At 38.6% G+C, this 27,843-nt stretch overlaps 1 protein-coding gene across 3 annotated transcripts in view; it reads left to right on the top strand.

Moving 5' to 3' along the window:
- The window catches only part of MIPOL1 (mirror-image polydactyly 1), a 203,110-nt gene that overhangs the window by 93,785 nt on the left and 81,482 nt on the right, over window positions 1-27,843 (top strand). For all 3 annotated transcript variants that reach the window (XM_076345061.1, XM_076345060.1, XM_076345062.1), the window contains exon 10: window positions 7,181-7,288. In XM_076345061.1, the coding sequence (XP_076201176.1) occupies window positions 7,181-7,288 (108 nt within the window). The remainder of the gene's footprint in view (window positions 1-7,180; window positions 7,289-27,843) is intronic.

Consider the following 27,843-nt stretch of genomic DNA (forward strand, 5'->3'; position numbering starts at 1 on the left):
CATCACAGTACCCTTTCTTGTGGGTCAAATCTGCGCTGTAATACAAAATGAATAATGTACCTGACATTACTGTCTAGTTCAGTGAGATGAGAGCAAGGGACCCCGGTGTAGCAAAACATTTATGTCTCTTTGAAAGCACGTGAACAGTCTGAGTATGACTCTCTGTGACCTGAGTAGCGCAGAGTTAAATATGCTTCTGCATGAGGCCTCTGGGGATAGGTGTTGTCTTCATATAAACAAACTGCACGGGGACCAAATGGTTGGGGGCAGGGGTTTGCTCTGCTCGATGTTAATGCTTTGCTGTATTCCATCTTTGTCCTTACTAATGTTACTTCTCCAATGGCTTGCAGATTTTTCTTTACTCTTGTGTAATGTCTGTACCTTTTACTTTCAGAACACCTCACTGAAGAATCATATTACGTAATGATCAAAAAATAACTCATCATTCTGTGTAGACATGGCAGGCACCATAACACCATGTTAACATGTTATAGGTACAAGTTGAAGAAGAAAATGCTGAAAAGCTGACAGGATGTTAAAGATGATTTGTTTATACAAGTGCTAAAGTTATGTTTGATATGTTAATGCAACCTCATTTTCTAGTAAAGGCCAAACACTATTAAGTGGTTATCTGCATTGATTTTTCTATCTTCTGAAATACTCAATTCATTGTAAACCATCTTTACTCCTTTTGTGTACCTGGAACTAGGACCATCTTTTAACAGTCTCTTTCTGGGCGAGGCTCAAGGACTTCACTCAGTGATATTCTCCTGGTCCACTTCTGGACCTCTCCATCAGTGCCCCCTTTAGCAGGTGCTCCTTTTTGCAGTTTTTCTGGATTTTTCCCGTGGCATTCTCAACCCTCCCACCTGGATTGTGACTGAAAGGGGTCAGCACCCAGTGCAGGTTGAACTGGTACCTCTCACAAACATCCTCGTTCTGCTGAATCATGTTAGCTGATGCTCATTAAAAAAGTCTCACCAGTAGCCTAATGGTTTAAATTAGAAGATGGGAGGGAAGAACAGGTGTACTTGCTGTCTATCTTTTCTTTCCTGTCTGAATCTCTTCTTATTCTTTTGCTATGTCGCCTGCTTTGCTTTTCTATTTTGTGTCTTAGCTGCTTGTGATATATCCTGTGCTGGCTACAGGGGTATTTGTTTGGAAAGACTGAGTGCATTTAGAAGAGCACAGCTGGGTTGCACTGTGGAAATATGGTTAAAGATGAGATTGAGTGCCTGTTGCTGGGAATGGATGATGTTGTAGCGAAAACTGTACAGTTGGGCACTGATGGTTGCTCAAGTAACACCTGGAGTTGGCTTAAAGAGGTTCACTGCCTGACAAGTATGTTATCATCTGAATGAGGCTAGCTAAGGTAGGAGACTTTTTGAGGGAAATATATTCAGAGAGGAGAACAAACATGAGGGTTTGAAAGAAGAGAGGAAACCTTTTTCTGGTTGGGTTTTGGGGTTTTTTTTTGTATCTTCAGTATTGCCTCTCTGGTTACAGAACTCGGAATGCACACAGTAGACCACGTGATGAAGCTAATTCTTGGTGGATTGTTTGTGTGAAACCTTTATAAAATGACGTTACCATTTGCGAGGCTTTAACATCCTTTACTTAGAAAAGTCTTTAGCGTTCTGATCAAGGCATATTCTCTTTGACATCCATCTACGCTGCTCTCATATTCCTTGATGTACTCAAAGTATCTGAGGTAAAGCAGTTTTCTCAATTAACAGCCCATCTTTCATAAAGTGTTAAATTCACGGGAGCTTCCATTGAAGTGCACAGTTACACCTCAGATCAGATGTTTAGGTAACCTGTGTGGCACAAAATATTTTGTCTCTGACTTTAAAAGGATTCTGTTTGAAGGCTTCCCAAATATGAATTTTCACAATTCAGGATTTAGACATTCTTATTTATAATATTTAAAATGAAACACTTCCTTTAGCTTTCAGCTTTCTTAAAAGGATACATCCAATATTTCCTTTTTGCCAGTACTGACTTGGACGATGTCTTCTCTTTACTGTGCTCCAAAAAGTATTTTTGTATATGTTTTTAGAAGGAAATCCAGTTTCTTACTGGCAGCTGTTGGCATTTTAGAGCCCTGGAGTGAACCAATAAAAACACATGTTCTTTTAAAGAACATCTATTTTTACTGGACCTTGCTAACAACCAATGACACAGAATTCAAAAAATGTTGGCTCAAATGAATAGAAGGGCTGCATTGTTTCAAATTATATTTTTAAAACTTTTCTTTACAGCAAGATTACACAGAAATTTCATATGCTCTTGTTCTTGTGAAAAAGAGTGCTTGCTTTTAGAATGCTATTTTGTTTTAAAAGTAGTTCAAGTATCAAAGTGTTGTAGAGTATAAAATTTTAGTAAGACATACACAATGTTGCCATTTAAGAGTATTATTACAATACTTTCACAAACAGGATAATTAAAGATAGAATCATAGAATCATAGAATCATAGAATCATTGAGGTTGGAAAAGACCTCCAAGATCATCGAGTCCAACCGTCAACCTAACACCACCATGCCCACTAAACCATGTCCCTAAGTGCCTCATCTACTCGTCTTTTAAATACCTCCAGGGATGGGGACTCAACCACTTCCCTGGGCAACCTGTTCCAATGTTTCACCACTCTTTCAGTCAAGACATTTTTCCTTACATCCAATCTAAACCTCGCCTGGCGCAACTTGAGGCCATTTCCTCTCATCCTATCGCTAGTTACTGGGGAGAAGAGACCGACACCCACCTCGCTACAACCTCCTTTCAGGTAGTTGTAGAGAGCGATGAGGTCTCCCCTCAGCCTCCTTTTCTGCAGGCTAAACAACCCCAGTTCCCTCAGCTGCTCCTCATAAGACTTGTTCCCCAGACCCCTGACCAGCCTCGTTGCCCTTCTCTGGACACGCTCCAGCACCTCAATGTCCTTCTTGTAGTGAGGGGCCCAAAACTGAACACAGTATTCGAGGTGCGGCCTCACCAGTGCCGAGTCCAGGGGCACAATCACTTCCCTACTCCTGCTGGCCACATGATTTCTGATACAGGCCAGGATGCCATTGGTCTTCTTGGCCGCCTGGGCACACTGCCGGCTCATGTTCAGCCGGCTGTTGACCAACACCCCCAGGTCCTTTTCCGACAGGCAGCTTTCCAGCCACTCTTCCCCAAGCCTGTACCGCTGCATGGGGTTGTTGTGGCCGAAGTGCAGGACCCGGCATTTGGCCTTGTTGAACCTCATACAGTTGGCCTGGGCCCATCGATCCAGCCTGTCCAGGTCCCTCTGCAGAGCCTTCCTACCCTCGAGCAGATCAACACTCCCGCCCAACTTGGTGTCGTCTGCAAACTTACTGAGGGTGCACTCGATCCCCTCATCCAGATCATCGATAAAGATATTGAACAAGACCGGCCCCAGTACTGAGCCCTGGGGAACACCGCTCGTGACCGGCCGCCAACTGGATGTAACTCCATTCACCACAACTCTCTGGGCCCGGCCGTCTTCTTGAGTCGCCTGCCCCTTCTTCCACAAGCGGTAAACTCTCCTTTTTTTCCTGAGTCCCAGCAAGAGCTCCCCGTTCAGCCAGGCCGGTCGTCTTCCTCGCCCGTTCTTCTTACGGCGTACAGGGACAGCCTGCTCCTACGCCTTTAAGACTTCCTTCTTGAAGATTGTCCAGCCTTCCTGGACCCCTTTGCCCTTCAGGACTGTCTCCCAAGGGACTCTCTCAACCAACGTCCTGAACAGGCCAAAGTCTGCCCTCCGGAAGTCCATGGTTGCGGTTTTGCTGCCCCCCCTCCTTACTTCACCAAGAAGCGAGAATTCTATCATTTCATGGTCGCTAAGCCCAAGACGGCCTCCGACCACCACATCTCCCACCAGTCCTTTTCTGTTTGTAAACAGCAGGTCGAGCGAGGCACCTCCCCTGGTAGGCTCACTTACCAGCTGTGTCAGGAAGTTGTCTTCCACACACTCCAGGAACCTCCTAGACTGCTTCCTCTCTGCCGTGTTGTATTTCCAGCAGATGTCCGGGAAGTTGAAGTCCCCCACGAGAACAAGGGCTAGCGATTGAGAGACTTCTGCCAGCCGCTTATAGAACGCTTCATCCGCTCCTTCATCCTGGTTGGGTGGTCTATAACAGACTCCCAGCAGGATATCTGCCTCGTTGGCCTTCCCCCTCATCCTTACCCATAGACACTCAACCGTACCATCATCACAATTCACATTCACATCACATCACAAATCACATCATCATCACAATCGTTGAGCTCTATACAATCGAAACACTCCCTAACATACAGGGCCACCCCACCGCCTCTCCTTCCTCGCCTGTCCCTTCTGAAGAGTCTATAGCCATCCATTGCAGCACTCCAATCATGAGAGTCACCCCACCATGTTTCTGTGATGGCGACTAAGCCATATCTCTCCCGCTGCACAATGGCTTCCAGCTCCAAATTTGAGCTCCAAATTTGGAGCTTCCAGCTCCAATTGGAGCTTCCAGCTCCAAGATTTTACTTCCTAGACAGCTGGGAATAAATACATTTTGACTGATAATTCAGAACATCTTCTGTTAATACATTTTTTCCAACATATTAAGACACTTATGAGCAAAGGTCAAATTAGATCACCATTTCTTTCAGTGACACCCTCAGAATGGATTCAAGCAGTATGCTGATTGAATATGCCTAGGTTTTTTTCAGATATCAACATTCTTAGTGGAAATAAAATTAAAGATGAATTACAAAATGCTGCCAAGATTGATGTAAATGTAATCATGTCAAGGTTGACTTGATAGGGAGGTCCACCCATTTTATGTTACTTGCGTTGCATCTTTATTGTACATGCTCTGTATGCTGCCTGATACTGGAGTCCCACTGCTGCTGTTTATTTCACTGTCCTGTCTTCACAGGAGTGAAGTGGAGAGCAGGATAAGATTGCACCCATGCCCTTAGTTGTGCAACCTGCCCTGTACATCAAGATCTTTTTCCGTATGGTCCTGTAGCTAGGTTTTGCTCTTAGCGTATTTTCACTTCTCTTTTGGAATCAAGAGAATAGCATGAATATAAATTCATGTTTTAGAGGTAGATTGAGATTTTGGCCTTTTTAATAATATTTACTGTAAGAAACCTGTGCTGTTGTCAAATTGGGAATTCCATAACACTGTTTGGAAGAAGAGCGTTGGCAGAGCAGAAAAGTGAGAGGCCTGCGGATCTTACATGATATAAAGTGTAAAGTGTCATAATGCCTGAAGTAGTAGATTATTTTATTTTTTAAATGGTGTTTAGATCATATATGCTAGAGAAAAAAAGCTGCTAGAGAAAAAAACTGCATAATCTGGGTTTAGTTCTTCAATAGTTTTTTTAGCACCTTCATGTCTGCAGACACATGGAAAAAGAACTACAGCTGTGATTCTGTGATTTGTGATTTTTTTTTGTGCGTGTGTGAGATAAACATAGACATCAGATGTCTCAAGTCTGTAAAAATATTTGCAATCAAATGTATCTTAACATTTTTTCTGTATTTCCCTATTTTATGGGAAAGTGTCTTTTTTTCTTGCAATAAAAATGAAACTGTGCATTAAGGAACTTTACAGCAGACACTGAGAAGATGCACTAGGCCAGAGAGATTTGCTGCCTTTAAAATAAGTAATCCTACTAGAAATGAGCCCAGATTTCTAACAGAAGTCATGAAATACAACAGCAGATATGTGAACTGAATTTTTTTAACAGTACTGTTGGACACCTACAATCATTTAAAACCTATTCAAATATAGGATTGAATCATTCTGGTTTATATACTATGCTGGATACATGATGTGCAGTACATTGTTAAGGACTTATTTTGTGTTGAAGAAGTGCATGCATTGATATGTCTTCAAAATTTCTGTTCTGAGATCCTTTAGTACTCCTTATTTTACTTAGACCTCAGTTATAATTTTTGCAGTCCTACAGCTCTCTGTTTCACAGGTTTTGTTTTTTTAGAGTTGACAGGAGCCATGCTGCATTGTCCCATGTACTGAATCACTCAGGAATAGGTTGTATACACTTCACGGGAAGCTCAGCTCTGTGTCTTCCACAGTCACTAAGATAGCACAAGACTGATGTTTCCAGGTCTTTCATTTGAGACAGCAATGCTTGCGTGGGCATTATGTCACGATTCTCATTCCTTTCTTACTAGTGTTTTCAGCAAGTATTTATTAAAATACTTTTTATCAATTAACTGTCTTTTGTTCCAACAGAGTCTATCAGCTTTGGGTTTTGGTGGTGATATCCAAACTACTTGCTTTTAATATACTGTTTTAAAATGTTTGTGCTAATATTGTGTTTTTCCCTACTTCTAACAGTTGTTCCCCTACATCTTCCTGGTATTTTGTCTGTTTTGTTTTGATTTTTTTTTGGTAAAACAGGTTTTTTTCATAAGACAATGAACTGTCTGCTGACAACTAATTACTCTTTCAAACCAAGGTAACTGGGCAAGACCTCTTACGGTTACCATAAAAAACAGTGAAATATAATTTAGCTCACAATTTGCAGATCTTTAATCTTTAAAATAGATGTTCAGCTGACAGCAGTAACTATACTACTGTATGCACACAGGAGCAAATGTTAAATTTTTCATTCTTTGTCATTAAGTTAAATATTTAAACAAAACAGTCTTAAGACTTCTTTTCTTTCAAGATGTGGTGTGTGTTTGGGAATTAGAGTAATCTCTTAGCGTCAAAACCACAAATATAAAAATTACATGTATATTTTCTAATAAAAGGCTGGTCCTGGATTTGGGAGGAGGGTCTTTCATTTGCTTGATTTTCTAAAAGCATGTATTGCTTCCTTTATATCCACTTACTTAATACATAAAAGCCAAAATCTATCCTTATATTTGCATAACTGGGAGCAGAAATTCAACCCGACATTTTAAAGACTTTTTAAAATATTCTGCAAAATGTCTTTATCTGATACTAAACTTAGCTTTTTTTGGCATACAATTGGACCAGGAAGAAATTGAATAATGATGCGCATTTAAAAAAAGTAGCTCTGGTACTGGTCTGGGATTGTAACTTGCTTTTGTCTGATGCTTTCACTACTGCAGAAATGGTGATGGGGTTATTTACGTTAATTCATTTGGCTTGTTGAAAAAAATATGCCCACACTCCTCTACTTAATGGGATTCTTTCCTCGTTGCAGTGCAAACGGCTGGAGCAGGAGCTTCATCATCTGAAAGAGCAGAACCAGACTTCAGCAAACAACACGAGACATCTGACTGCTGAAAACAATCAAGAACGTGCTCTGAAGGTAAATCTCCATTTCTTCTTGCAGGCAAATTAAGGTTGTAAGCCCCTGGTGCCAGCTTTCTGGGCTGCATATATCAGTTGTGTACATTTCGGCAGAAGTGAGCTATGGTGTTTGCCAACAACCCCTTCTTTAAACACAGATACAGCACCCTTCTGTTATGGTTTTGTTTTATTTTATTTTGTGTATGAAAACAACGAGAAAAAAATAACATATCCTCCAAATTATTGGGCTGGTAATTAACGCTAAATTCTTGGGGTCTGTCCTTGCAATATTGCATTTTATAACGTGAAGAAAACTGCAACTATTTGCCTCACGGTACCTTTGCAAAACTAATATTTTAAAGCATGGCTGTTTGATCTGCTCCCAGCAGTGTGTGCTATATTAATAACATTGTTGACCTATACTACTAGTGACCACATAGTTGATACTACTATTTGCAAAAGGGTAGCTAGTTGGAATTGGGAGGAGGAATAATAAGTCTTGTCAATAAGAATAAAAATGTTCAGCGAGGCGGGAGAGGGTCAGAGAAAGGACACTGTAAAGTGACAGGTTATTGCTGCTTTGAGAAAGGGAAATTGTAACATCAGTGGAATTGATAGCTACATAACCAGCAGCCTCACTGCTAGCCAGAATAAGAGACTCTGCCAGGTAAGATGTGCAAGCATTGTGCGCACCTATTCAACAACTATATTCTTAAAAATCTCTTTTATGGGTAGTGGAGAGACAATATAAATACAGAAGTTGCTCTGCTGATACCGTGTTGTCGTTTTAAAACTGTGTTTGGTTTAGGCAGTAAGATCCATACTTATCTCATTTACAGGCAGGTTTTCCTCTGCCTCCTTTTTCTTTTTTTTTTATATTCGGGAAACATCGTTATTCATGCAACAACTTGACCGATGCAAAGCATAGGAATTAAGGTAAATCCTTGTGTAGTCTGACATTTCTCAGTTAAAAAAAAAAAAAGTATAATGAATAAATGGAGAGAGGCTGTGTGCCACACAAATGCTGTATGTTCCATGGGTTTATAACTGCCATCAGAATCTATGGTGAATATTACAAAATCAGGTGTGCAATACTGAAAGCAATCCATCCTCAGATGACTAGAAATAGAGATCATAAACATTCAGGGCTGTTTCTGACCACAATAATAGTATTGTTTTGAATCTGATATCACTAAAAGTTAGTGCTTGCCGAGCATGCTACTTATTGAACATAGTATTGTTTTTCATTAATTGCATGCTGACTTGTTTCTTCTGTGTCACTGAAAATATTATGCACAGTCTTTCTGTTAGAAAACAGAAATGTTTTATCGAAACTACGCTTTTTACATTTAATATTGCCTGACGTGATGCTTACAGAATAATTATATTTTCAGAGCAAGAAGTGACTTGATAGTTCATAGTGTTACGAGGATTTCATTCTAAGCCTGATATTGCTCTCCCAGCACCTAATCTTTAAAGAATTTAATTTCTGGCTGTCACAGGCATTCTTTGATTTTTCAAAGTTAGAGGTTAATTGAGAGATGAAAGTCTGGGGAGGAAAAAAGGAATGCTCTTCAATTTTTGGTAAAGTTGAACTTTTTTTAATGTTGTACTTCTGTAGAGTTTGTCTCAGTTCATATTACTATTGCCTACAGTGAAAACAGGTCCATCAGAGTACTTTTTAAAAGGCTGATGGGTCAAGTTGAATTCTTGACCTTGAAAACCCTAAAATGCCCCTATGAAATATTGGCAATAGTAGTTAGCTTTGATATACAGCATACGAACACTCTTCCTGACCTAAGCGCTCAAGTAAATGAAAAGCTTATCACCCCTTTTTAGTGTAGCTACAGCCTAGAAAATATGGACTGGCTGGTAGGGATGAAAGTCGTGTCAGCAGCTCCTTTAGAAACGGGTTTGACTGGTGCTCTGGGCCTGGCTGCGGCTGCCGGGGTGCTCCTGCTGCCGTCAGCGGCAATGTTCCCTGACAGAGAAATATTCAGCCGGAGCCCCTTGACAGGTAACACGCTGTGGGGTCTTGGCACACACCTCCCCTGTGAAACCCTCTTGTTCTTAGCTGCTACCTCCTGCCTCTTGTATGCGCTCGGTAGCTATCCTAAGTGCTACACGCAGGGTGCATGTACAGACCCAAGAATCCCCTCCTGTCTCCTCTCTGCTGCAGATCACCGCCTGGTCATCTGACCATTTTCTGAGAAATAGGACAGGCCATTTGTCTCTGTGGTGCAGCGTTAAATATCAACACAACTATTTTTATTTTCACTATGATCCAGAGATCTACATTTACTTTAACCACCTCCACGTGCAAACTGGGAACTGCGCTATGTGCTATTAATTCAGATGTAAACACCTGTCCTGCAGAAGGAGTCCAGGTTTTCCTTCTGTGTCTATCCAGGACAGTTTCTGTTAAGAAAGTTTTGGGGGTTTTTAAAATCTTTAATTTTCCCTACTCTCTTAAACTTAATTAACGTTGTTTGATTCAGTTTGGCAGAAGATGTATTCTGGTGATAGGTGGCAGATGAGGAATTTGATCTGCTTTAGATTTTCTTCAGGGACTAACGGAAGCATAAACATCAGATGTGGTGCAAGGATACTTGCAATCTTAACTGGATAAAAATACAGTAATCAGGATCAGCTAGATTAAGGATGGCGTAAAAGTTTGTGATAAAAGATGAGATCATGACCTCTGTGGGGTCCTGAAATACACTTAACAGCAAAACCCAACAGGTATTGTTTCTTTCCTACTTTTTAAAATCATCTCACAATAGTGAGTTGCTCAGAAGGAAAAAAGTGTAAAACCAATCAGCAAGAAACCTATTTCATTCTACTGAGGGTATGCTCTAATAGGTAAGATAAGCTGCAAGCTTTCAGCTTTATTTTTAGTTATATTAGCTCACAGGGCTACTGCTACCCTTCTTTGAGGCAGTAGCAGCCTGTAGACTCCTGAGTGAGGCAAAGCAGCAGAGACACATATTGTAACTGTGGGAGAGGTGTGGTGGCAGTAAATTGGCCAGATCCAGGATCTGGAAATCACAAAGGTGATGTAAGCACTCTTGCATACTTTTGTTTTTACACTTTTAGATCCCATGTCACACCTGAGGATCATGTGACAAATAAAACATATGACATATGCTGCATGCTGTATAGACCTATACTGTGCCATTTATTTATTATTATTATTATTGCACATGTTATTGTGCAATATAACATCTACACATCTTTGGTAAGATAGCTTTTCTTAACTAATCTCTGTCATACATATTAGTAGTACGTGATTTAAAATTTCCATATTTAATGTATTTATTTATTGCATAGAACATTCCTTATAGTGATGTGGGCCATTCAGTCCCACAATGCCAAACTAGTACTCCTAATTTTTATAGTATTCTTATTGGTCATAGGGGATTGTATTAATTGAACAAAAAGGCCAATTTCAGATCTCCCCTCCAGGCAATGCCCACAACTGCACAGAGGTCATTCAGAGAAGCATGTGGGCCCCTATTTCCATAGTTAAAGCAAAATAATCCTCCTCTTTGTGAAACCATTTTATAAAATCTCTTATAATATTTCAGATTGAATTATAGCTAAATCTTTTAGGGATAATTGCTTCCTAAGGGCCTATACATTTGCGCTCTTAGTACATTTTCATAAAGTAAGATCTGCAGAGTGCTTTGCAGTTCTAATGTGTCAGGGTCTATACATAAGATTATTCATTTGTGCTTGGCCTTCATAATTAACATTTGGTCTCTACTGATTGTGATAAATGTATTCCCACAATACACTGAAATAGCTGATTCAATTAAACATAAAAAGTTGAAGAATCGCTATTTTTTCATTAGTATTCAAATATTGTTGTGGATCATTTTATTGTTGTCAGCTTTGTAGTGTGTAGTTTTGAAATGCAGAGTTCTAAGTAATACATTTTCCTAAAGAAAAATAAAGATTTTGCCAGTGTGAATGTCCTCTTTACTCAGTTGAAGAAGAATAGGAAAAAAGTCTTGTGAAACAAATAACTTCATGTGAAAATTCATGGAAAATCTTTAACTGGATTTGAATGAAACATAGGGAGAGGTGACTTTTTTTTCACAGGCACGATTTATTTTGTAATTTTTAATTAGGTGGTACGTTCTTCTTAAAGCAGCTATTAACCTGCTTTAAAGACCAGAGAGGCATACTAATTTTACTTCCAAGCCAAACTCTCAAAATGGAGAGGAGGGCTGTTTCATGATGATACACAAATCAGGTGCCCTTTAGTGACTAAATGAGTTTACTCCATCCAAGTATGATGTCATTAGAACTTGTAAAGGTTATTAATCTCCTTCAGAGCTGTTAAGATGTTAATCTTTGGTTATGATTGGCTTGTTTTGTTGTTTTTCTGACTAATCAATCTTTTTAGTTGTGATTTTCTGTAGAATTCCTCCTACATGCGCCCATGGTTTTATTAAGAATATCATAAATTTAGAGTCAGAGGCAAGAAAGTGACCTGAAGGAGCTGTCAGAAATTTGTCTACAGTAGTGTCATAAAGCGATTGTAGCTGATGGCATCTGCTTTCTGCTGACACATAAGAATTGTGTCAAGGGTAGGAAATCCACCATGCATAGCAGTTTGGTAGTTGTTCTAGTGATGATGCCTGTGAAAAAGCCAGAAGAAGACTTAATTTAAGTACACCCTGATGCCTGTCGTAAATTGTATTAAGTTCTGTTTTGATTCCCAGAATTTCCCAGATTCTTAGAGTAGAAACCATTTTTCCATATCTGCTTGACAATGCCAACCGCAAAAACAAATCCAGCTCACTAGTCAATGTATCATCCATGAAGAGCATGATCCCAGGAGAATCTGATGTCATAAGAGCTTAAAAACATTAAGAAAAGCTTTAACATGAAGTTTAAAATATTTGCTACTCTTGAAAAGCATGGAGTATTCATGCTGTTTATGCATATAATATTGACTATGGAATAAAGTGCTTCTTTCAGAAGATAGTAACTGTGGCCCTTATCTGCAAAAACTAAATAATTCTAACGTGTTTTTATGTTTAGAGCTTCAGAGCTGAAGTTTCAGAACTTCATTTTAATGAGTTTAGAGCTGGTTTATGGCTATAAAGCCTCTGATTTGTTTCTGACACAGCCAGAGACTTTTGAAATGCTCTGTAACCCAGGGAAACTTGCCTGAACCAGTGGTGGGAAACCGAGAGATTCCCATCTCATCTCTTCTATTAAAATTCCAGTTCAGCATACAATGTTTACATTTTATTATAGTTATTAATTGCATCCTAGAAAACTCTTAGAGAAAAGCCTTTCAATACTTTCATAATCATTTTACATGAGGCAACAGAGATCAGGTTGATTTATTAGAAACCTAGAACGTAAGTTTTGGACGTGGCAAGGCCCAGCCACATCCAGAACACCACTCTGCCAACTTCAGCCATTTTGACTGTTGCACTGTTGTTAACTGCAGTGCTGTGTGAGTGATAGAAACCGGCTGCTGATTACCAATATTTTATAGCTAACAGATGAATAGCTATGTTATCCACTGGTGAAGTGGGTGTTATACCTTTCTCCAGTTTCTAGCTACAAAATAACTAGTCATTACTCTGCAAAGAGTTTAATACTTGTTCGTATGGTGTTATTGTTTGGTAAATGTTGCTTTAAAATATTGTGCTTACTTCAGCGTGGTTGGGTTTTCTTCAATGAAGCAACTCAGCAGTATTTGTATGTTGGACAATCCACCCATTTCTCTCACATTTTGCTATTAATTCCTCTGGCCAATATGCACTGTTCCCTCTGTATCTAACAGAATATCAACCTGTGAAAGCTCAGCTTGAGCTCACTCTGTGGAGTTAACCCTAAAGCAGTCATGTTTTTCATGTTGGATGTCATGTGCTGCTACCTATAAAAGGGACTGCTATCACAGTTGCAAATGAATTTATAGGTATGTTTGAAGACTAGGATGACAGCTTCATATTGGAAGTAGAAGACGAGGAGAAGTAGATTGCAGATCTGCTGCTGAGGAGATACACTGTGCCCTTGCGTTTACTTATGATCTATATCTATTTTTCTGAAACCAGAGAAACGTTTCAGGAGCAATGGGAATAGTTAACAGGATTCTTGGAGGTTACCTCCAGCAAATAATATGTTGTTACAACTAATCCTGAAAGGTTCTTCATGCTATTCTTCCAATAACTTACACGAGGATAAAGTACTAGAGGATTTGTCAAAGTAAGCTGCAATCTCTAACTTTGTGCAAGAGCTGTTTCAGTAGTTGTTTCTTCTCCTAAGAAGGGTGCCACTTCTCTTCTGCTTTCAGAAGAGTTGTCCAGTTCAGGTTGTAGGAAGCCATCATGAGTTCATTTCACTCTCCAGTAGCTACCCTAAAGCAGTATGTGCCCTCATTTAAATGCCTGGGCAATGTGAGAGACAAATTTGCTACCCTGTCAGTAAAACTGGTTACAAAGCACATGAGATCGCTATTAATTTTTAGAGTGGAAGTTTGCTGAAGTTTGAATGCTTGAATTGCTTTTAAGTACATAGTGGAGGTAGAAATAAAAGACCTAATAAAACCTGGATCATGCTGCTGACAATCTGGATGTGGGTAAGAATGCACAAACATTTTTCTTCAGTTGCTGCTTCCTAGACACTTTATCAGACAGAGTAGATACAGTTGCAATCTTAATTGCATTGAACAGAGCCTTTGCTTATGCTGCACCCAAAAACACTTAATCACAAGGTCTTAAAGGGTGTCGCTAAGGTTAGACCCAAGTCTGTTCAGCTCTTATCCATGCTAGAAACATGATTAGTCACTTTATGGCTGGTGTTATTAAATAGTACTGTACACCTCAGAGGCTATCAGTGTAAGCCAGCGCGTCGTGCCATAAATGAACACTAAAATGAGGCTGTGTATAACTCCTGCAGAAATAATTCTGTCCATGTTCCACTTCAATATTAATTTTCTGCATTCCTTTCTGCTTAAGTTGCAGTGTCTCCAAAAGCTATTGCTACAGACTTCTGACAACGCACCCAGTTACCTGTATATATGGAGAGGGAGAAAATAACTCATATAATCCTACAGTGACCAGCGTTCCCCCTCAATCCCAGGGGAAAAACTGTGAGCACTGGTCGAGTGGTCTTTAAAGCAGTCATTCGAAGTTTCCTTGGACCCAATTGTTCATTTGAGCCAGATGTCATAACCTGGTCCTCTGGTCAGTTCAGGTCCGGAGATCCTCAGCCAGGGATTTCTCCTTCATCTGCTGTCATATAATTAGGAGCGTAACAGTTTGCTCACATGTATCCCCTATAGGCAGGAAGTGACTAATTTAGCACATGTATTTGACCATGAATCAAAAAGCTAAGTTCAGAAATTTGATCTACTAGTATCACTTCCAGTGGCCAGTTTTGTTAATTGTTTTTTGTAGCCATCCAGGCTGGTAGGCTTTATTTAGTTATGCAGATCTTGACAGAATAGTTGTTCATGAGTGACAACTACATTCTTAGTGACGGTCTCCTCCCATTTGGTAATTAATGTTTTGGCACTGATAGACATTTGTATTCGTTGACCAAAAATATCCTAATTTGTATAGGGACTTGAAAGTTAAAATAATTGCTTAAATGTGCCATAAGCAAATAATACAATGTTTTCCCCGATGGAAAACATGGGAAATAAATTATGAGGTGAGACACTTGCCCTTCACTGAGAGTGAAGTTGTCCAGAGTCCCTTTAGAAACACAGGCTTCCAGAGTCTAATAAATCTGATTTATATGAAACATCTACCTGGGAGCTGAAGAGAAATGATATTTGGTAACGTTAGTACTGGCATGATTTTCAGTGGTGAGCTTGTGATGTCCTTAAGTGGCTGTGTGGATAGGTGGCAGGGCTGTTTGTACTGTTCTTGGTTCACTAAGGCATCACTGCAGGCCAGAATTTTGAACTCGTTCAAGCCTTGGGTTGTTTCCAAATTGAAGGAAACAAATAGATGTACCCAAGTTCTCGTCTTTGCTTCCTCGGTTGCCACCTTCCTGTATCTGGAAGGCTGTCCTTTCACTGACAGCGCTGTCTGGCATGGCAGCCCTGTGTGTACAGTGTTCTCTGCACAGCAGCTGCTCAGGATTTCTTGGACTCTGTTCAAATGAAAGACCAAGCAGCGGTATTTCTTACTTACTGTGACCTCAGGTCTTTCAGAATTGTTTCAATGCGAAGTAATATATGGATGAGAGTGAACATTTATTGGCAGAACAACATTTGTCCTGAAAATGATCCTGAGAAGAGTTGTATCTGTCTAATTGATTATGCTTGTCTAGAGCACTGTATGTCTTAAGGAATTTTAGCATGCTTCATATTGCCTGTAAACAGCTGCACAAGAATGGCACTGAATGTGTCTTGATAGACTGAACAAACAGCATCTTGGCTATAGGAGTTTGTTCATCTTGCCTGAGGAGTGTAAGTCTTCCTTCTGTCCTGTTAACAGATGCTGAACGTCTCTTAACCAAAGCAGGTATATTTATTGAACTTTGATTCAGTTCTAAGCATTAAGGAATTCATTACTCATTCACACTTTATGTTTGATGTCAGCTTTCATCTGCTCCACTAAAAATTCCTTGAAGGTCTGTTCCTTTTTATTTGACAGCCTTCAAATCTCTCTTGGCACCAGATTACTCTTGACAATCTTAAAACATCAATAAACTGTTTGTATATACTGTAAACATCCCTTTGTCATTGGGGATGACGTGGTCATCCAAACCTTTTGGCTGAGTCTTTTATTTTTTGGTTTCCATTTCATAAGTGGAAATTGTCTTCCCGTGAGGTCAGCCAGTGTTACTACTTCTGATTAGCAGAAGTATTATTTCTGATGAATGCAGCAGGTTCTTGGAATGCAATATTTTGGTTTCAGGTTGTTCTAAATCTGGGTTATCATTCTCACAGTCATCTAGGCTGCTTCCACGTCCTCACTTTTGGTATGCAAAGAATCATCCCTTTCATGGTAATAGGCTTCTGTGACCATGAACTTCCTGTTGACAAGGCCCTCTCATCCATGTTTTTCATTTAACCATTCTGTAATTGTGCATTTGCACGTATTATATTAACAGCATTTTACAAATACTTTGCACTTTCGTGCACCTGTTTTTCCTTCTGACAGGATAGATTCCACTTTGTATGGTTGATTCATTTGATAGCCATCTGGGTGACTTCCTGGAAGTTCCTTCCTTGCTCAGTGATGCTGCCACTTGGCCTTCCAGTTTCAAGGACGCTTTGTTTCAGTTGTAAATGTGCTGCAGCATTTTTAGGTTTTTGTCTAAACTCTGTTAAAGGACCTCAAAACTGGAATAGTTTATGGGCCTGGGGCAGATCTCAGATATACGTATTCTAGAAATACATATCCTGAAATAAACAAACGTTCTGAAGTTGTGGAAGATGGAACAAACTATGCAGGCATCCTGTGGACAGATAGAAAGCTGTCTGCTACTTGCTTTTTCAGTCCTTATCTTCATAGTGGTGACACCCATGCCTTAAACCAATGATACAAAATTGGTGTGTTCTAAAATACACGGAAATTCATCAGTATCTTGTAAATTAGAATCACAGAATCTGATACGTAAGCAAACATACTGTAGAAACCACAATCATGTTAGAAAAGCTGCTTATATGGGAAGGTGAGTTCCTATAAAAACAGAAACTCTATTTAACTGTAATGATAAGCTTCGTTGCCATCTCCAATGGTATAGTTTATCACCCCAGTCATGGGTTCATTTTTCCTTCCTTCTGCCCAATAATACATCAATAGTAGTACTACTATGAACCTTTGTAATGTCTGAGGAGGTGTCATATTGCTGTACTTCAAACAGCTATAAAAAAAATTCTTTTACTTTCCCGCTAGTATGGAGCTTCATTTCAGGATTATATGGATCAGGAGCGAAGGGCATATGTTAATCTAATTGTAAAACAATCATGAAGCCTAAAGTATCAGACTTACTATAAGAAAACTAGGACTCCCTCCTTCACTTGCCACTTTCTGATACTATAAAACCTATTTCCAAACTCAGTTGAGATTATAAATCTGAAGCCATTTTGTACGTGAAATAGTAAATGTTTTCTGGAATATTTAAAGCCCTTAGCATTAGTTTCTATTAATAATATCGTCCCTAATCTTCACTGGCATAGTTTTCAAAGTATCTATCAGCATTGTACCATAATAAAACAAAGGAAGCACCAAAAATATTTAGCCAAGTTAAGTTTTTCCTTTCTCAGAGGTACCGAGTATTAAATGATGCTGGAGACAAGATACCAGATTTAATGAATGAAGAGGAGGAGTGACATTGTTATGTATTATTTTTTATTTCATAAATCTTGTTTCTTTCTCCATACAAAATCTGTTATTCATACATGCAGAAAGAAAGTGTGGTAAATCTTACTTTTCAATCATTTTTTCAGTGTCTTACTGTACACCCTTCATTTTTTATGCTGCACAGGAAAATGATCCTCTTTTGCTTGAGCAGCAACTGTAAACAAAATCTTAAGCCTGAGTGCATGATGACATGTCAGTTATTTGTCCTACAATAAAATGTATAAAAGGTAGTAACCTAAGCTCTTGTGCAAAAGGCAAGCTACAGGGTCATTAAATAGCAAACGTCTTGCTCTGACCCATCCATGACCTCCTTATCTGAAACACCTCTCAGAATTGATAGAATCTACTTTAAATCTTGGGCAGAGGAAACAAGGGATAGGATAAAGGATCAATATAAATAATTCAGAATTTTAGGTATTTACTAAAAAGGAATCATTAGTCTTTGTATGTTTAAGTTTACCCAAATTTCTGTTCAGAATTGGAGAACCCTTTCCTAGCATTTTGCATGCAAGTGATCATATGAAGTATGGTTCAGAGTAGAAGCGGGACAGATGGTAAAGGAAGACACTGAAACATTAGGTCTTAGTATGGTTGTAAGGCTGCAGACTAGCCTTGATTCAGAAGTCTCAAGGTGCTACGTGTTTGCTCTTACTTATCTTTTTACTGTAATCTGAAAGTCTCTCCTATTCTGTTCCCAGGTGAGAAACATTAGGTTTTAGAATGAGATGAAGTCAAAAGAGCCCATGTCCAGAAAGTGCAGCTTGGTGCTTAGCCATCATTTACTCAGAGGAGTCAGGACTCATTTTGCCTGTCCTTTTAATTCCCATCTATTTATTTATGCTCCTAGATCATAGAATCATAGAATGGTTTGGGTTGGAAGGGACCTTAAAGATCATCTAGTTCCAACCCCGTTGCCATGGTCAGGGACACCTTCCAATAGACCAGGTTGCTCAAAGCCCCATCCAACTTGGCCTTGAGAGGCTTTTGAAAATCCCTTTCTTTTCTCCATAAATAAGAGCAAAATCCTGATTTGCCTTCCATGTGTGTGGCCCTGCAGAGGTGTAAAGGAAAAGTGGACTCTGCTGTTCACATATTCAGGTTGCTAAGGGGAAGAGATGTACTCCTTGTGTGCAGTAGGTGTGTATTTCTACCCTAGCAGTATACAGGTCATTAGGAGAATGCTTGAAGAGCAGAAGGAACGAATGGACTTGGATTTATTTTGATCTTTTTATTTTTCTTCTATGAAAGTGGACTTTATGAAGTAAAATATTCCTCACCTGTCTTCCAGTAGATCTCCACAGCTTTTCTCATGAGATTATGGACTGGCAGATGGACTTTGGCTTTTCTGTAGGAGTAAGCTTTAGAGTAGTAAGCTATACGTTAGGGGTCAAGTAGTAAATTCGATAATTCAGTAATTCTGAGTTTCCAGACCTTAACCATAAAAAACCTGTGCAGGCACACTGGTGTACCACCTATTCAGAAAGTATATTAACATTATCTTTACTGATTAACACAAGCACAGATAGAATTTTGGCATATGAAATACATAACCTTGTTTTTTGTTATTTGAAGACTTGAAAGGTATAAAGTAAGCTTCACATCAGCAGAAGTATATCAATGCATTAGGATTTCAACTCAATATATATTAAGTTTACCTTCATATTTAGAAACACTGCATGCATAGCTCTGTCGTATAGCTGATTCAAAATTGCTCATTACACTTGCACAGAAAAAGAATTATTCACTGAAAACACACAAAGAAGGTCTGATTTCTCCTGTAAAATACGTTTGCAGTTAAAGGTTCACTTTCTTACACCTCCAAAATTCAGTCAGCTGTGTTGCCACTTCCAAAACTCAGCCTTCCTTAGTGGTAAGGTAAATATATCTTACAAAGAAAAAGCAATAGAAAGGTGAAACTAGAAAAGACCTGTCTTTAAACTTTGGATAGGAAGCTGAAGTTACAAATGCTACTGTGTTATAGTAAATAAGTGTATATCACATTGCCTGAACATAGTATTAATGTGTATTGGTGATTGTGTTAAGCTGCTAAGCAGTTGAATTTGCAATTTAAAATTAAACTCAAAGACCCAAATGTCATTTTGCAGTTAGATTCAATATATAAAGAAACCTTCTGGGACTTCATTTTCTAAACTGTGTTGGTTGATACTGGATTTTCCATCTCCAGAAGTGATTCTCCACTGAAGAAGAGATGTCATCTTTTACAATTTTACTAGACATATTCAGATTCCATACAGTTTTATAAATTTGCCATATCCTTGTGGATCACAGTCAAGATGATTATTTCAATGCTCATTTGTTTATTAAAGAAATATCTGCTATGCTGGAGGGGCTATTAAGATGGTGGAGGTGTGACTTGCGCATAGAGTTCTTTCTTTACAAATATCTTGGCCCCACATTTTGAGAAATTGAGAGAACTTATTTTTAAGAAATCAATACCATTTAAACTATTTTTTTACATTTGAAACACCATTTGGACCAGGCTTTCAAACGCTGAAGCTAATCTTGTAGATTAGGCCTGATTCTGTGCACATATGTTGCAGTGACTGCTGGAGAGCAGTCCTGCTGACATTAATAGTTACTGTTATAGGATCTAAATTCTGAGCAAGAAATGAACCCTTTCTTGCTTTGATCTCAAAGCTTGTAAGTTCCACATGCACTTAAATTTTAGTGGGACTAGATCCCAAATCTGTGAAGCCTTAGGCTGTTATACACACATTTAGGCTGTTATGACAATATTCAGAGATCAGAAGAAATTCTGTTCAAATTTGTTTTCAAAAACTAGGTATCTTACGTGATACAATGAGATCTGGTAAGAATACATTGATGCTTTGCTAGTTCTTTCAGAAAAGCTCAGGCCAGAAGACATTTTAACAGGAAAAAATCTTTGATGTCCACGTTAAAAGAATCTATTATCCTTTCTCAGTGAAAAACATCGTATCCCTTCAAAACATTTCCACCCAAAATCTCATTAAGAGCACCTCTACTTTGACCATGCTTCTTACTGAGTTCTTTGGAAAAAGAGTGAATCATAAAATACCTCATTGCCCTGGTACTTCAATCCTTCATCCCATCTTCTGAAAGGATGAAACTATTTATTTAGTACAGGTTTCTAGTTTAAAAGTGGATCTGTGTTTGCTCCACTGTTAAACAACTGAGCAAATGGTTTGAATACACTACGTGGTGTCATTTTGAAGAGAGACAGATTTCAAACTTTTTCCTTGCATATAGTATAGAGGAGAGACTTAGTATACCAAACATTATCATTTTTTTGTATTGTGTTAGACTTTTAAGCATTTAAGAATATCACATAAAATGAATTGGTTTTAATTGGTTATCTGCTCCTATTTCTTACAGTTGGGCTGTAATTGTCTTAGATGTTGGAGGAGAGAGTGGCTGAGAAACTGGGAGGAGTGACTGAAACCTTGGAAATGCTGCTGATAGCTCCTTCCATTTGGAATTGCTATACAACAGTAACAACAAAAACACTCGTTTTCCAAACTAGATAAAATAAAACCTGTTTATCTAGCCTATTAAATCTGGGTGCCAACTTTCAAGCAGATGCAGGTTTAAGCTCTGTAGATGCTAAATCCTGAAACGTTTGGTCTATAAACAAAAAGCTGACATCAAATACAGCACCGCTGCTAGACATAGTAATGGTGTATCTATGCTGCATTCACACAAAATAGGGAGATGATTGCTTTTTTGTATGTTGCTTAGGGTTTTTTTTCTTATGTTAGAGTATTAAAACAGATATTAAATTTTGTCATTAATGCAGTGCGTGGTCTCTCTTCAAATCCCCTTAATTACAGATTGACTCCAAGGATTACACAACATGGATTTTAATTTTAACTGAAACAAAAAGAAAAGCTGCTTAAAAATTATTCTTGCTGAGTGACTTGTTGGACCACAAAACAATTTTTAACATCTTTTGACAAGTGTTGTCAAATTTAAAATATTAGAACAGAGCTAAGTGCACCTTCAAACTCCAATTGTATCATGTCTACTTCCCAAATAAAATGTTTTATTAACTTTGTCCTCACAAAGGAATGTCTGCTTCTCATATTTTTGTTTTTTCAGTTATTCTTTAGGAGAAAAAGACTCGCAGTCTTGCTGAGATGTGTTTATGTTTGAAGAAAGTTACATCAGACTTCATATTTCCTTTCTTTGGTAATTTGAGAAAAATTACCAAGCAGAGTTGATGTTGTAGCAGCAACAGCGTATTTCACACCCTTGCGTTGTTTCCCTTCTGACCCCTATCTTTAGGACTTGAGAGCTCCACTCTGAAAACTTCATTCCAGCCTGAAACTTAGAACAGCAGGTCTGAGTCCAGAAACAACATTTTCACAAATTGGGGCCTAATCCAGTAAGCTTCACACAGGAAGCTACTTCTGTGAGTATCTATTATTCATCTGAGCAAAATTTTAGGCGTCAGTTTTCGGTCTGTTTCTTATGGGTTTTTTCCCCATTTCCTAAAAGATAAAATCAGCTTCCCAGTTTGTTTCATTAAGTAAAACTCATTTTTCACTGTTAAAGCTTATTAGTATTTTTTACAGTTTTACTGTATATCTCCTGCCGGTTCTTTAAGACACGTAGAAAAAAAGAAGTTGCTCTCCAGAGCTGCATCAAATAATAAATGCCCAAAGCTGAGTGTCCACACCTTCTCTCGAAGTTAGGTGCAGCTGAAAGCGCCCCTTATCTCTCAAAATGTGGATGCAAGTTTCTCGCTTCAAAAACCAGCTCCTTTTGTGACTGAGTAATAACTTTGAATACAGAAAGGCTGGAGGAATGAGAAATTAGGTTTTGGCCAGGAGGTCACTGTAGTGCTGAGGGATAAATCTATCATTGCTGTTTAATGGTAGTTACTGGTTTGATAAAGTTCCCCTAACTCAGTTTGTTAGCTTAAAACTACTTTCTGAGACCTCACAGATCTGCTGGTAAATAACACCGTTGTTGCTGTATCTTTGTATGGGGTGAAATTTTTGCACTTAAAAAGGGTTATTTCAACAAGCTTTTCTCTCCCTGTTTTTTTAGCTGTCTCTGAATTGTTGCTATCAGAATGTTTAATGGTTTTCTCCATTAGTATACCAGTGCACTTTTTTTTTAATGGATCAGATTAAACTCTATTGCTTTGTTTTATAGCCAAGCATAAATCCTTTGTATTTTAACAGAAAAGTATTTCTAATGCAAACCAATGAACAGGCTAATTTATACACAATATTGTTTGGTCTAATTTGTCCATTATGTGTAATAGTCTCAACGGTATATGATTTTCAAGTCACGTGTGCTTAATGCAGAGGCCAGAAATAGCAACAAATGAGGGAAAATAGTGAATACGCTTGCTCTTTATGGCTTTTGTTGCAATCTTAACATACGTAGGTTAATAAGTGTGCTTGTGTGTGTGATTTCTTTTAAGTGTTCGTTAGGTAATGCACAGCACCGTGAGCGATGCTGGCTGCTGGCGGAAGTTTGATGCTTTACATTCATTACAGTTGTGTTCTCTTGGCTATATTCAGTAACGCTTTAAATGTATTATGGGTTAGACTTTTAATATAAACGTATACAAAGTAGTTCATAATTTTTGTCGAAAACAAGGTAAAATGGCCTAAAGGAAATAACAATGACTGATTTTTAATGTAAAGTTCAATTTTGTGAGTCGTTTCTTGAGGCCTGTTTTGTGAGATTGTGAACTATTTTGAATGCCCGGTGAAGCTAATAGGGGATGAGGAGGCTCAGGGCTGTTCAGACAGATCCTTTGATAAATAATACTGTTTCTTTACCACACCAGACAAAATCTGGAAAAAAGAAAAATCCTGCTTGTGTCCTAACATAAATAAATGTATGCATGAGCGCTATCTTATGAAGTCGTTTGTGTTTGTTTAAGTTGGAGCACAGGACACACAGTAAGTCTGGTGTCTGGCTTTTGAAACTGGGGTGTGTAAGCGTCTACGTCAAAAAGAAAATCATTCTGGAATCTGAAGGCTGAGACTGACAGGAAAAATCATCCTTTACAATGAGTAAGACCTGATTTTGACATATGTGGTCTTTTTAACAATGTTGTATGTTTGCAATACATTCGCTGTTGGTATAGATGTGAGGGTCGCACCGCTTTGAATATAAAATTTCAGGATTTTTTGCTGGATCTAGATTTTGCTATTTAAATTATGAACCAGTTCTGCATTTTGGGGTAAGGAGTGGTGCTGGGGCTGTTAGTTTCAGTCCAAGAGCAACCACCTCTGTTTAGTTTACCAGTTTTTCAGAACTAAATTGTAGCTGTCAGTAGCTGTTTCACTTTTGTTAATACATTACTTTCCCCCCCCGCCCCCGCACATCAACTGCATAAGTGAAGAGTGACTACATAATTTCTGGGGATTTGTTCTGCTTTTGCTTTCCGTACTTTTTCTCTAGCTAGTCAGTACTTCATGGCTGTTAAACAGGATGTGCTGTTTCCTGGAACAGCTAATTTACAAGCGAGTACTTTTTCAGTTTTGTACGTATTCTTGCACAATAATCAAAAAACCAAAGTTTATTCTTTTGGTTTGGGGGATTTGGGGCGCGCTTTTTTTTTGTTATGTTTTTTTATTTATCCTCTTATCCACTGGATTAAATCTCTTGTTTAGTTATTGCAAAATCCCCTCGCTGTCTTTTTAGTTGAACCTGAATCATGAAAACAAGGAGTCTGAATTACACTTGAGGAAGGAAATGTTCAACTTGAAACATGGTGTTTGCAGGTAAATCAGTGGACACTGAAAATAAAATAATTAGAAATAGAACGGCTCTTTATTTTATGTGACTGATTTAGAGTTGGCTACATCTGAAAAGGAATGAAAAAATGATCTCTTTGCTTGAGATTTGCCAAACAATGTTATAAGCTCCAAGTTATTTTGAGGTGGTGAAAGGTGAAACATTTGACATGTTCTTTGTGGGCAATGCTTTAAAAAAAGAGAGGGCGGGAAAGAGGCGTTGCCACATCAGAGTTAAGGGTGTTTGTGGTTGTCCATGACAGCGGCTCCAGTTTTAAAACACCTGTGTTTACTTTCCAGCTTTTCTCAATCGGCCTGAAAGTGGCCTAAGAATGGCACAGACAGACCTGCAGTATGGCTGTGTTGCCTTTGCAACACACACACACACACACAAAAAAAAGAAAGGAAAAAAAGACAGAGATAAATCTCTTGTTATGCGGCTAATCATTAACAGCATTTTTGTGCCTAGCTGAAAACATTTGGAACTTTTCTAAATTTTTATAGTCTATCAGATAGTGCCTGTATTTTTTTCCTAATCTATTAAGCTAAATTTTTATCTTCGCTATTTTATTTTCTAGCAAAAATAAAATCAACTTAGTGTTGGTTTGTGGGGTTTTTTAGTGGTAAATAATAATAACAAAAATTGGTACTTTTGTTGCAAAGTGATATTTCATTCCAATATTTGGAAATAGGTGTACCAATACTCCAATTTAAAAAAAAAAGAACAGGCACAGCCCTCCCTGAAAAAAAAGAAACTCATCTTACAACTCTTTTCTGAGTAGAGTTTTGCTTCATAAAATCCTAGTATTTGATATGTATTAACTTTCTGTAATGTGCTAGCTTGCATTTTATCATGTAAATACCTTGTCCTGCAGTGGGTTATAGAGTTAAGTTAGGTGTGAAATAGACATCTCTTGAAAACTGGGTAATGGTGATTGTATGTTTTTTTTTTTTAAAAAAAGCAAGCTGAGATATCATATGTTTTCAGTGCTTGCTTAGAAATTTTAAAATCATTTGTGGGTCAGTATTTAAGATACTCATCTGATGAGAGGCATATTTTTTACTACTGCTCCAAATTTATTTATTATTACCTTTAAAATTTGTCCAAGTCTTACAAACTTTTTTGGCTTTTTAAGAAAACCTCAGCTGCTTTTTCTAGTATTTTTTAATTGATGTAACATCTCTTGCACCTTCTAGTCCAGATGACATGCCTGACATTCCTGTTTATAAAAATATGTCTACTTCATAATTATGTTTGTTTTTCCTTATGGATCACTCAGTATAGGTCAGGTTTTGTTTTCTGGAGGTAGGAAAAAAAAGCAAAAGAAAATATAGCGCTGATACCGGAGCACAGGTGATTTCTCCCTTAGACTGATTTCTTCTTAGAACTGTGAGCTTAATAGACAGATTGAAGGTCAGTGTATGGGGATGAACCCTTACATGAAACCCCCTAACCAAGATACGTAGCCTAACTGGAGCACAATTACTTTAATACTGTTGGTCTAACATGATGACTTGACAGAGCAAACTGGGAACATGCTCTGGGATCCCCTCTGGATCGGGCACCTCTAATAAACTGAGAAATTGTACCAGAATGATCTTCCTTTGCGATAGGCAGCGGAGCAGCTACCTTTCCACAGCTTTCCCAAGGGGTAGGAAAAGCAGTACGGGTGCATGCTCTGACAAAGCTGCCCTCTGCAGAACACACAGCGCACTCTCAACTGACTGCAAGGAAAGGTGCTCAGAAGATAGTGGCATTTTAACGTTCCCCTTTTTCAGTGATTCAACTAGAAAATTTGGAGGATATTCATCTGAATCAGCTTTGAACACAAAGACCTTGTGGGCTAGATCCTCACCTGAGTATCTGCACAGTAGTATCACTGAAATCCACATAGTAGTGCTCTTTTATATCAGTAAAGGACATAAGCCGGTACCTCGGCTAAGAAATCAGGGGCACAAGAGATCTAAAGAGTTCACAGAATTTTTCCAGGGGGCTGTAAAGGTAATTACATGATATCTCTAAAAGATAGGGAAGTTGTCACATTTATTAAATTACCATGTGTAATTAAAAAACAGATGTGTTTTAAAAGCAAGCTGGATAATGTCAATATATGAAAGGGGAAGAAAAAGCTTTGTGAATGTAACTGTTTTTCTGAAGGCAACACTGAGATCTTGATAAGAAAGAGGTAAATAGGGAGCTAATATTCAAAATATGTCTAAGTGGTTTGGATGCCTACCTCTCAAGACTTTTAATGGGTTTTAGGTATCTAACCCACTTACAGTATTTTGAGTCCCGCTAAGTACCTATCTTGAGCTGCCTCAGCACCTCTAAAAATCTGATCATCTGTTCACTTTTTGACCTCTGTTAAAATTACTCCCTGCTCCCTGTAAAAGCTGATAGTTAAATAAGAACAAAATTAAAGACAGCAGTTTCCTAGCAGTTTGAGTGACCTTAAAAATGGAATTGCCTCTATGAAATATATTTATTCAGTTATTGCTTGTGACCATCTACTAAGTCACTCTAGCTGTTCACTTGGGGATTTTTAGCATTAAAATATCTGTGAAATACCGTTGAGTCTCTACACATTCATTACAGATGTAAGACAAAATTGGCCAACTATCTAAGAAAAGGCATAATTATGTGAGCTGTAGACCAATTGTGCTGTTAGGGCTGTGTACACAAATGGGTACAGTTGCTCACGTGGTTGCTCAGACCAGCCATAGATTGGCTGTCTCTGGTCTAGGCTGTGTAGCAGTGTTAGGGTGGTACTGAATCCAACGCATGATACCTAGCATCTCACCTCAGAATACTTTCACGTAGACTCTCGAGCTTTTTGTAGTGGCCATTTGTAGTGAGTCTGCAAAACAGGTTTTTGGGACCCCTCCTAAATTTACCAGACTTTGCACTTTTCCTGTTCCTGTACTGGAATCACATCAATATTGAAGGAACACTTCCATCGTAAGAAAATACAGCCAAAAAGGGACAAATACAGAAGTTACAGTCTCTGCAGCTTTTTTTTTTTCCATCCTACTCAACAGTGCGTTTGATACCACAGATCATGCATATCTTGCTACAACTGAAATATCATGGATTCCCCCCTTCAGTTTGGTCAAGGCCTGTGTGCTGGCAAGATTACTTGTAGCATCTTGCGTTTAGTCACTTTACACCTTTCTGATCCAGGGGTAAGGAAGCATCTTAAAGGTAGGATACATTTTCGTCAGCCTCAGCACCACCTCTTACTATGTTTCCAGGGGATATCACATCCTCAGAAGGGTGTACAAGTGTCAGGCAGTAGTGCATCTGGTTCTGCATGGACCATATGGTGTTGTCTCACCTGGTCTTATTCAAGGTGCGGTCGGAGGGAAGCCAAACAGTTTATATGGCTTGTTTCTAAAATATGTCAATATCTGAGATTTGCAAAGCCATTCTTATTTGTAAACATCATGCAGTGAATTTGGTTTCT

This window comes from Aptenodytes patagonicus, chromosome 7 (genome assembly GCF_965638725.1).
Source record: "Aptenodytes patagonicus chromosome 7, bAptPat1.pri.cur, whole genome shotgun sequence".
Classification (NCBI taxonomy): domain Eukaryota; kingdom Metazoa; phylum Chordata; class Aves; order Sphenisciformes; family Spheniscidae; genus Aptenodytes; species Aptenodytes patagonicus.